At 40.9% G+C, this 12,261-nt stretch overlaps 1 protein-coding gene across 4 annotated transcripts in view; it reads right to left on the minus strand.

Moving 5' to 3' along the window:
- Positions 1 to 12,261, minus strand: part of LOC146566188 (glutamate receptor 4) — a 163,502-nt gene that overhangs the window by 20,895 nt on the left and 130,346 nt on the right. For all 4 annotated transcript variants that reach the window (XR_014894185.1, XM_085289751.1, XM_085289750.1 and 1 more), the window contains exon 11: positions 11,167 to 11,540. Coding sequence is in view for 3 of the 4 variants with exons in the window: in XM_085289751.1 (XP_085145877.1) it covers positions 11,167 to 11,540 (374 nt within the window). In the remaining variant the exon portion in view is untranslated. The remainder of the gene's footprint in view (positions 1 to 11,166; positions 11,541 to 12,261) is intronic.

Consider the following 12,261-nt stretch of genomic DNA (forward strand, 5'->3'; position numbering starts at 1 on the left):
AAAATGATCTCAAAAGGAAACCATTAAGCTCCAAATCTGTATCCAAAGTTCAAAACATACTTTAATTGTGCGGGGGTTAGCATAGTCGACTCACACCTAACCTTGTCAGTTTGATCTGTGATTATTAAACTGGCTACAGGTGTGGCTGTCTGTGTCTATGTAAACTGGTGACCAATCTAGGTGCACTTCCAGTCTGACACAGGCTGCTTTAGCTCACCTCCCTTTAAAGCCACAGTCTCTTTAATGGAAAACAGTGGATGGAGACCACAACACGATTACAATTATGTGAAATAATGTGTGAAATGAACTTTCACTCTGGCTGCTTCAAAGAAGGCGACCAGGTCTGCAGCCAGGCGCCGCCTTCAAAAACAACAATAAGATGGACTCAGATGGGGATTGAATGGGGTCAAGTTGTTTCAATTACATGCAATTTGTTTGTGATAATACAGGTATTAACTGTGATAAGTTGCATCTACATGCACAGAAATTCCCATTAAACAGGAATTGACATTAAGTATTTACATTCAGAGTCCAGCTTATCTCAGACATTCCTCCACAAATAGAAACATTGTTGCTGCATTGTTGCTTTGTCATTTTAGGTTAAATGCAGCAAAAGTCACACAGCAACCTTTTATATAGAAATGGAAGCATAACACAACCAAGTTGTCAACCAGTTGAGTCATCTATTTTAAAGAGTGTGCCGCAGACAAGTTGAGCTCATTAGCACAGACTGACTCTGATTTATTGCAAACTGTCTGTTTATAGATGAGATTGCAGTTATTTGCCTGTCTGTCTGAGAGTGATTGCAGTCTGTAAAAGCTGGATTGCAATTGTTTGGAGACAGGCTGCCTCCCACAAGGCAAACTTTGCAATCACCTTTCAATCAAAACTTTGTTCTGACAGCAAAATAATAAATAAAAATCAGTGCAATCACCTAGTTACCAATATTATTTCCTAGTGAGGAGGTTGCCGTCCTATTCTTACTTGACTTCCTTCTGATTGGCTGCCCCTCAAAAGTCAGGTAAATGAGGCTTCTGTGGTCACATCCAGAGCTCTGTGTGTGGAATAACCACATTAGGATATCAGCTTCCCCCCAAAGTATTTCAGTCTGAAGCCTGAACTTTCGGCTCACAGATGATGTCTAATTATTTAAAACTTGAGCAATATTTAATATAAACTCCCACCATTGTAACAGTATATACATTACAGAATGTAAGAAAGAGCACAATAGCCCCCCTTTAAGGAAACAAATGCACATTTTAATTGTAACTGGACAGGTTTTTACCAAAATATCAAAGCGGGAAACATTAATACCATTTTACCTTGAAGCTAAAGATGACGACTACACAGATGCACATGCAGCATCCAGCATAGCCCAAAATTGGCTAAATTAGTGCAACAAATCAACCTCACTGCTGACAGGAGCAATAAGCAATGCAGCAAAACAGCACTGTGTTAGCTAGATAACAAAGCTAATTGGTATTGAACTAATGGAATAATGAAAATCTTGGATATAGACCACTTGAAAGTCAGATTTTTCCCCTTTTTCAAACGCAGCTTCTGCTTCTGGCCTAAATTCACAACTCAAATTAAAAGTTACGCCTCATCTATAGCCATCAGGAAATCTGCCATCAGTATGCACGCAGTCTGAGCTAATCAGGACTAATCAAGCCAATCACAGCATTCTCATTAGCTTGCCGGTGATTCAGCAATGATGACTCAGCAGAAGAGATAGAGATAATCCATCTGAAGCAATGAGACAGAAGTGACTGCAAACACCTGGAACAATTACACCGGAGATGCAGACGGCTGCCTGGATGTTTATATTGACATTTTATGAGTTGCGATGTGACATCCTGCATTCTCAAGAGGAAGCACCAAAATAACTGCAGTTCTATCCAAGTGGGATTTGCAGTCAATTAAAACCACTATCATGTCGCCATTTCGTTTAAGCTCCCTTCTTCTCCTGTTTCCACAGAGACATTACCATTGGAGACCAGGATATTAATCACTGAATTAATTATTACGGGCTGCCTCGAGGGAGCAGAAGGGGGTATTAACCCTTATTAAGAGAGGAAGAGCGAGAAAGAGGAAGACATTCAGTGCCATTTCAACTTCTGCCTTTCGTGGAGGAGCTGCGCCATGAATCAAACTGTCGACACTAACAGTAGGTGGATTACATCCAAGAGTCACAGCTAAAAATACCACATGTAAGGTAAAAGCCAAGACCACCACGCTGGATGGACACATACAAGTCATGGGCTTTGGGTGTAGTCGTTAATCTGTTAGCCATTCAAGCATAAAATAAAAGGCACCTAACTCGAGGGATGAACCAAAGTTGTGACTACACATAACAGACAATTTGACAAGGCACTATCTTTAAGCACTTTGTCTACAGCCTGTGGCAAAAAAACACATATTTCGTTCCCATTTGTTTAGCTGAATCTATACAAAATGTCAAAAGTAAAAGTTTGAATGGCATAAAGCTATGAGCAGAAAATATGGCATATCTCAGCACTGTGTGCTGTGTGTCCTTTAAAAAAAATTGAGGAAACTGGACAAGTGGAGGAAGGAAAAATTAGATGAACAGTATGTGAAGGTCTTTAAGAAGTAGCTCAAACAGCCACCTCCTCCAGTTCCTCTGGTGGGATACCACTGAATTCCCAACAGCTGACCTCGTAGGTGCCCAAAAGGTATCTTGGTCTGGTGCCCAAACCCCCTGAACAGGCAGCTCTACTCTGAATCCCTCCCAGCCTCTTTTTCTCCTTCTCCTTTTATGTCATCTTTACCTCTTAAGGAAAGTAAAAAAAAAAAACCAACCCCAAAAACAAGCAGAACTTTGTAAAGGGTTAAACATGGGGATGCTTCCCTTGCAAGTTATCTAGCTTATCTAATTGGCTTGAAAGGTTATGGTAAGACGACTTGGAGAAATGATGGCTCCTAAATCGGCACATTACTTTGTGATAACCATTAGTCTGAGTGCTTTTAGCAAGTCTTGCTACTAATTGAGTGGACGTTGTAACTTTAATATAAGGATTTATTAGTAAGTATCCATCAGTTTTTGTCAATTAATTAAGCAAAATTACATGTTTTAAGTTTCCTGTTCTTTCTCAGTGGGTTTTATTAGTTGATGGCTATTTGTGCTGGTAAAATATCCAACTTTAAATGAGAAATAAACATGCTGAGAGCCTAATGCAGTTTTGGTCTCTGCTTTGCATTAGATGTGAATGTGGTAGTTTTTGTAGGGTGTTTTTTTTATTAGTCAAGAATATATGTAAATATATGAGTTATTAGAACTAAATAAAGAAATAATATGAGTTATTAATGTTTCTTCACAAGAAGTCTGTGTCCTAAGTGAAATTCTAGCCTGTGATGTGCCCAATCTGTCTCGGGTGACTTTTAAGCTAGCAAACGTGACATTTGGCAGTGCCCTCATTGTTTTGACACACTAAACAAAGCAAATGACTAGACTACATGCTTGGCTGCCACACTACACAAGACAGCACACCTAACTACCCACTCCAAACACGCTAAATGTCAGGATTCTCTCACATCTCAAAACTTGCTATCGCTCACTCGCTCTTTTGACGTGTCACTCCCAAAGCTTTCCCCTCTTCCTAAACAACCAAATGCCACGTGCTGGGATATCTTTTTTTGATTGGTCGACATGTTACATTTTTCCACCAACAAGAATGTCATGTTTTTTTTCTTGTTTTTTGGGAGGTTGTTTTCCTCGCAAGCACCACTGTCATCCCAGGTTGGCTAAGTAATCGCTAACCTTGATCCTGCTGCTGGGGTTCCTTCAGGTCTTTATCTTTGTAACAGATGAGTCCACCATTGGCAGCATCAGCTTTGTTTTTACTGTTTGGTTCTGCACTAAACGGGGTGATAGTATTCAGGAAAGAGCATCTTGTATATTTTTGAAAATCCAAACTCTGGTTTTACATGGCCTATCAACAGAGATGGGCAGTAACGCGTTACTTGTAACGCGTTACTGTAATCTGATTACTTTGTTCAAGTAACGAGTAAAGTAAGGGATTACTATTGCAAAATCGGTAATTAGATTACCGTTACTTTCCCGTAGGAACGCTGCGTTACTGCGTTACTAAAACCGTGATTTTTTTTGCGAGAATGTCTCATGACAGTGACCTAAGCAAGTGCGACGTTGGTGACAGCAGCTGTGTGCAGATCAACAATGGATAATATATCGAGTGCGGGAGAGAGTATGAGCGTGCAGCGTTTAAAGTGTGGAAGTACTGACCTTACTTTGAGTTTGATTCCATAAAAAGTGACAAAAACATTAGCGTCCATCGTGCATGGGAAGAAAACTTCTTTTTACAGCGAAAAAAACCCCTAAACTTCCGAGCAAGCACCGAGTAGCTACGACGTGATGGGAAACTCACAGAGACACTCGCGCGGATTCTTCAACTGACCGCAGCACACCTGCACCAGGGTAACCCTCCGCCTACCCTGCTCCTGCTTTACAGGTGAAAATAGAGCAAAAGGACCGCTGAGTCTTTGACTTTATTTATTTTCTGCTGTGTTTTACTTGCAGCTGTTTGAAAGAGTGAGTGAAAACACAAAAAATATTTTATTTTATGTGCTGGAATGTGTAGAAAATAGGTTTAAATGTTAAACTAATTTCTTCCAGTCAGAGAATGTTGCATATAATTAAATTTTTGCTTGATGCATAAAGTTAAAAGATTAAAACTGATAAAACAAGTTAAAAAAAGAGACTTTTCCATTTGATTACATTTTGTATGATGGATTATGTAGAAAAAGTAGAATTGGGCTGAAAGATCTATCACTTTATCACCTCTTCAGGTTGTAAATCGTGTTTTTAAAAAGTAACTAAGTAACTAAGTAATTAATTACTTTTGAAAATAAGTAATCAGTAAAGTAATGGGATTACTTTTTTAAGGGGAGTAATCAGTAATTAGTTACTGATTACTTTTTTCAAGTAACTTGACCAACACTGCCTATCAACACAATTGAAAAACTAGTATATAGTTTTTCTTGTTGCTATGTCATCCTAAATTGGTCATGTGATTTGGACACACCGGTGCATCCGTTGCCCCCAAATGGTTAAAATCAGTCTATATAGATGTCTACAACACAAGGCACAAAATTATATTACACGAACAAGTAGGCGATATACATCCATCTTTTATATACAGTCTGTTGTCTAGCTTATTTATTTGCTCAACAAATAGGCGAATATAGTGATTTGGGACATTACTTGAGCTAATTAAGCCTTATGAATGTGAACAATGTCACAGCTGGGTTCACCAGGTTCAAATGACCCATTTATGGCAATTGCATTCATTTGTATGTGTGAAAATCATTTTCCAGTGGGGGGCCCAGTATCTGTCTCCCGTGTTGCTTGTATTGCTTTGGACAGAGCTGTGGGGTTTTCTCTAATGAAAACCGACACAATGTGACCCCCAGTCAATCAACGCGGATGTGACCAAAATTAACCTTTGCAAAACTTGCGCTGAACCGGCTACCCCAAACAGTTTGAAGCAACAAACACTGCAGATTAGGTCTACAGTTTATGGGGTTCTTATGTAATCTGGTCTGCAGTGAATGAACGTTTAGACTCTGCATGCAGACTGGATTTCCACCGCTCGGCCAGCTCCTGACTGCACGGCCCTCACTCGAAATTCATCCCACTTTCACCTTTGGCCTTGTCACTTCCTGTATGCCATATAATATCTTCTGTGTGACGGGATTTGCATGTCAGGAAAGGCTCCCGGGGTTTGGGATTCTGCGCTGATGGACTGGGAGAAACCCCCGTGGGACTGGCAGTGATGGGTGGAAATGCAACGAGAACACAGAGGGTTGAAATGCAGACTTTTCATTCTGATGTCAACATTGTTATGCAGCTCTAAAGTCCTTATCTGCAGTATGCAGGCGGAGATGTGGCAGACTGGAGTGGCTATGGCGGTGAGTGCGGGGTGGTCTGCACACATGTGAACAAAGCAATCGTACTCTTTAAATGAAGGTGCTTAATCAGAGTCATGGGCCCACTATAGCCTCCTCTATAGGTTGCTTACGTGACTGGGCCGGGCTATAATGTACCTCAGGATCCTCCATCTTGTTCTCCTCTGCTGTGGGGGAGGCTGAAAGATACAGGCTGGTTTGGTCCTCCTTCCATCTCCTAAAATCTTACTAACTCTATTACACTATAAGATCCATAAGGGCTTAAAAGAGATAAAAGAAGTGTTAACTGAAGAACTTAAAATAACTATAGGAGCAGTAGCTTAAAATAACCAATCTGCTGGAACTTTAAGCATGACAAAGCCTTTCAAACTGCAAAGAAAGGCTTTACAGAAAATGAGAAACCACTAAGAATTATGGGCCTTGGCAGCATATAAGCTTAAGAATGCCAGGGTGTGCTGACAGAGAGGAAGCCTGATCTTTGATTGGGGAAAAAACAAAGATCTCCAGTTCTCTACCCTTCCAAAGTACACCATGCATACTGGACACCAATTGGCTGGTAGAAAGCCTCAGGGAGGCTGGGTTTCGGGGGTCTCGTAATTTGGACAAAGGGAAGAGAAGACACAGACACGTAATGAAACACGCAGGCTTTCGGACAGCTGCTTCAAAAACAGAAACGCGGTCGCTAATGTAACCGGAGCTCAAATGCACAAACACAAGTGCAAAGTCACAACTGTCGGCGCTTGACAGACACCAAGACAGCCTAATTCCCGTACAAGCAGACAACACAGCGTATGCGAGTCAGGCAGTGAAGAACAATAAGGCTGGGGAAGAGAGAGAGACGGAGGAAATCAATACTCGCTGAGACTTTCTCTGTCCCACACAAACACACCACAAACAAAGACACACAAACAAGCAAGAGTGATTTCACTGTGCACACACAGCATGAGGAGCACATACTGCATACAGTGCAATTAACACAGTTCATCCTTAACCCCTCTATATTATTCTTACCAACTATATCGCCATGCAAACTACCTCCGATATACAGGATATTCTGTGCAGTTACTTACATAATGCAAATACGCTACAGTTATTTAATAGGGTACAACTTATTGTGAGCGGCAGATGAAAACCTCAAAATTATAACTTTTGTAGAAACCACAGAAAAGGTTTTCCTTTAAAGAAAATAGTTCATTATTTTGGGAAGCTTGCTTTTCTTTTTTTTGCCAGCTCGAGAGACGCGTGTCAACCTGACATCTTGTGAGGTAAGTAAGCAGCTTATCTTCTTTTTCTCCAAACAAAAAGACTGGAAACAAATGGAACAATTAACATTGTCTGAGGCATAATGGCCAAATAAATGGATGCCAACAAAATGTACTTAAGTCAGTCTAATTGTTTTCTAAATCTTGCTAATTAAAATATATACCTTTTTTAGCCAAGCTCTGTGAATGGAATGAAATCCATCCACATGTGTTGGCCTGGACAGATTATAATTTAAGAGGCCCCTCAGGCACTCATCCCATAGAGGACCAAAATACCCAGACTGAAAGAAAAAAAAAGATGTTGACTTTTTTCATCATTTTGTGCCTCTTTTCTTTGTGTGTTTAATTTGAGTCATATTGCAAATTCTTGTCATTTTTGCTCCTTGTGGCCATTATTTTGCTCAAAATTTTGGTCTCTTTTGTATTTCTTTGTTGCCATTTTTCATTTCCATCTCCACTTCTTTTCATTTCATTTTGTGTGTTCTTCCGGGAAATGGATAGTGTTTCTGGGATGAGATCAGAAGCCCCTGGGCTCGTGCCCAGCAGGCACATTAATCTGTCTATAACTATTGGATAAAATTTTGTGCAGACTTTCATATATCCAAAGTCATAAGAGAGCCAAGGACGTGATCTCCAGTCTTCCACTAGTTTCAGGAACTTTTATTGGTGTTTCTGAGAAAGTGAATACTGCTTCTGGAGTCTGCTCTCCACTGTTATAGTTTTCCTAAGAAAAGACTTATGTTATCTAAACTTTGTTCATATTAATAAACTCACCTCAACACGATTTTGATTTTGTGTTTTTCTTCGTATACAGTGGGGGCAATAATTATATGATATATTATTGTCGTAGTTCCATTTTAACAGAGACACACAGACTATAAAACAAAACCCCAACACCCTCATGGGAAGAAAGGTAGTGGAGCAGCCCAATCACAGGAATTAATATTAATCTTGTTAATGATCTGAAGGCAGTGAGGACCACAGTCGCTAATAAGTTATAAGCAGCAGAAGGCACACAAACAAGCCCGTCTTAAGTTAGAATCTACGTGATTCTGAGACGGGCTGGTGAAAGTACTGTGATCAGATGAAACCAAACTCAGGCTCTTTAGTATCAACTTGAGTTGCCGTGATCGGAGGAAGAGAAATGCTGAGTATGACCCAAAGAACACCATCCCCACAGTCAAGCACAGAGGAGGAGACATTTAGCTTTGGGGCTGTTTTTCTATTAATGGTAAAGGACAACTTTAGTTATTATGATTTGGCACTGTATAAATAAAACTGAACTGAATTGGACGGGGCCATGCACTGTAAAATCTTGGACAATAACCTCCTTTTCTCTGCCATAACACTGAAGATGACCTAAAAACCTACCACCAAGGCAATAAATGAGTGTCTAAAGAAGAAGTGGCCTAGCTGTTCTCCAGACCTCAATCCTATAGAAAATCTGTGGAGGGAGCTGAAACTTCAAGTTGCCAAGCAGCAGCCAAGAAACCGGAAGGATTTAGAAAGCTTCCGTAAAAGAGGAGTAGGCCATGAATCCCTCCTGAAATGTGTGCAAACCTGGTGACCAACTACACGAAATTTCTTACCGCCAACAAAAGCTTCTCCGTGAAAAGTCTTTTTTCTGGATTTTTGTTTGAAATTGTCTCTCTCCAGTAAAATGAAACTACCTTAAAAAATCAGCAGAGGACCAAATAATTATTTGCCCCATTGTAGCTATAACCTCTGAAGTCCAACAGTTTCTGTGGTAGCGTCTCTGTTAGGCTGTTCGAGGCATCTGCAACAAATCCATCCTTCAGAAAATTAGTCATGCTATTGTGTTTGGTCCTCCCTCTGGGTCTTATAGGAAACTGTGTCTTTTAAAGGCTGCAAAACCAGACGTACCGTTTCCCCACATACTACCGTCCTGTGTGAGGCAGACAGCCTACTCTGTCCCTACTCTGTATATTTATCACATTTGTTTGTGTAGTTGCACATGTCAGATGGTTTCAGACATTTTTCTCTTACTTCTGGGCATTTATGTTTTCAATCAAATGTCTTAACAACTTAAATTTAGTCTAGACATCTATCACTCCCTCAGGATGAACTGTAATAAGTTTTCTGAATTACTTTTGCCCAATATTTTGGTTTATGACCAAAAGCCACTGAAACTAATGATATTCCCCATAAGCTGCACACGCTCACAGAGCTGCTGGCCCGACAGACTCTTGTTCTTGTTTAAACCTTATACAAACAAAGACATAAACACAACTGCTATTGTTTATGCCGCTAGGCACAGTCACTGTGTGCCGTTTCGTTAAGTACTTAGTGGACAAACAAACTGCTTTTCATCAAGACAGAGTTACAAACCCCACAAAGGACGATAATTCATGAACTTTATGGATGTTGGTAGGTGTTAATTTGAACTCTTAGACTAGAAGTTAACAGTGGTTTACACTCACCAGCAACTTCATTGGGTATATCTGTTTAACTGCTCGTTATCATAAATATATAATTCCTGCGTTCCTTTCTTGTAAGGAACGCAGGAAAGAATCTCTGAATGCACAGCGCATTAAAACTGGAAGCAGATGGGCTACAGCAGCAGAAGGTCGCAGCTGCCATCTAAGAACAAGAAACTGAGGCTAGAATTTGCATTTAGTTTCAGATGCTACCGAACACAACATTATGTTCATTTGGTCAATTACCGTTCTAGTTAGAGTAAAATAGACAATCAAACCAGGTATATTTTATATTTTGGCATAAACAACATGAAAGCACATATCCCTCCTGCCTAGTTCGGGCTGCTGGTGGTGTAATGGTGTGGCCAATATATTCTTGGCACACTTCGGGGCCGTCAGTACCAACTGAGCATTGTTTAAACACCACAGCCTACCTGAGTATTGTTGTTGACCATGCCTACTGCTTTATGACCACAGTGTACCATTCTTCTGATGGCTGTTTCCAGCCAAATAATGTGCCAGTGTCAGTGAACTCATTGTACTCAAACGGCCTCCACAGTCAACAGATCTCAATTCACTAAGGCACCTTTGGGATTCTCATCATGTGTTGTAGAGCTCAAAAATCTGCAGTAACTTTGTGATGCTACTACGTCAACATGGACCAAAATATTTGGGGAATGTTTCCGGCACCTTGCTGAATCTGTGCTACGAAGACTTAAAGCTGAAGGCAAACTGGGATCCAGGATGTGCCTAATAAAATGGGCAGTGAGTGTGTATCAAGAAAAGGAGGCAAAAATAAATTCTTCCCAAAAGGTTGAACTATTTCCTTAAGATCATTTTTATGTTCCTTAGTAACACAAAACAACATTATTTAATCATTTGTGCTGACAAACTGTCTGGACTTGTTTTTTAAAAGTACTAAATGATGAGGTTTTCATATCCATGACATAAATATTTACATAGTATAGAAGTAAATAAAGATTTTATTTAAAAAAAAAAGAAAAAATCACGCTCATGCCAACTATCATTTCCAAATCATGTTCCATCCTGTTTAATACACACGCCCACACTTTTAAAATGAGCTACATTTGAAAAAGACTGACTGCTGTTCTTCAGCGGCAGCGATGTGTTAAACGTGATTAAAAACACGAGGCCCGAACAACATATTAATGTGTTCTTTCCCCCCCCTTCGTCTGTCACAGACTACTGCTCGTCACGGCAGGGTGTCGAGACTCGTTCGGTTTTCATTTGTGTCAATCAAACATGTTTGAATTAATGATGACGGTCCTAACTGGATTGACAGGCGAGGGATTTAAGTACGCTACGCTCACACAGAGTCATCTGTACAGTACGATCATCCACGCTCACACAGACCCAATCCAATCTGACGTGAAGGCACATTGTGATTATAATTGGCCTAGAGGTCGTGTAATGTGCCTGTATCCTGAGTAAAAAAAAAATAATGTACTGTAGAGTTTGGAGCAAACAAAATACTTGTAAAAATTGACGAGATGCTGTCTTACCTGGGGGAGATGTCACAGCCCTGCTGCATGAAGGCGCCCAGGGAGAACCAGAGGGAGTTGAAGATGCCAAACTCATTGGGGGGCTGGTCGCTTGGCGGACCGTCGGTGCCCTCTTCGGGCTCCTCGGTGTGCCATTCGTACGGGCTGAAGCGGCTGACCAGGAAGAGCACCACGCTCACGCCGATATAGGCAAACACGATGCACATCCAGATCTCGTAGGCCAACGGGTCCAGGAAGGAGAACACCCCTGGTTTCGATTTTTGGGGCTTTTTGATCATGATGGAAATGCCCAGCGACATGAAGGGCTTGGAGAAATCAATCACCTCCTCCCGGACCAACGTGATGGTCAAAGGGGCCACAGCGATTTCCGCTTTCTGTAGGAGGCGAGATAAAGCGGAATTTGATTAGCCTCCCTGAACCCAAATGATGACAGATAAGCAAATGCAAAAGATGGATCATCTTTCTGAGCCCGGCCATGCAACAATCAAACACCACTTAGTCACAGATGCATCCCAAAGGGCAATAGCTAGCCAACCCTCAGACAACAAAAAACAGTTTCTTCTTCCTACTCAGATGGTGTCATTCTTATTCATGACATTGTTCACGTAATGAATTTCTCCCTTGGCTGAACAAATCTCTGAGCGATCAAGTTGAAGATGGCAGCCGAACACATCTCGGAGTGATCAAGTTAAGACAGAGAGAGAAGGGAAAGAAATTGAAAAGGAAATTCTGAAATCCTCTCTAATGCTCAAAGGCTTAGCTCAAACTCCAGGGGAATGAGTAGGGAGGATAAAATAATATGTCAGAGAAATATGCTTACAGCACAGCAAGGCAAAAAAAAGGGGAAACGGCCACCTCGGAGGTCTGCAGCTGTGGAAAAAGTGCATACCGACTTGCTGAAAATCCACAAACCAGATTACAGTTAGTGACTTAGCAACACTTGTGACCTTGTCTGCCCAGCAGGGAAGCAAAGGGCTTAATATCAGCAAGAATTTAAAGTTTTATTATGACCATCGCGCACTTAAGGAGGTAGGAAAGGAGAAAAGAGGGAGGGCGGAAAGAAAATGAAAGAGATTTAAGTTCTTTCATCCTCAG

Source organism: Mchenga conophoros, linkage group LG10 (assembly GCF_057382185.1).
Source record: "Mchenga conophoros isolate Kocher_MC1m ecotype Shallow Benthic linkage group LG10, M_conophoros_male_GT1.1, whole genome shotgun sequence".
NCBI lineage: Eukaryota > Metazoa > Chordata > Actinopteri > Cichliformes > Cichlidae > Mchenga > Mchenga conophoros.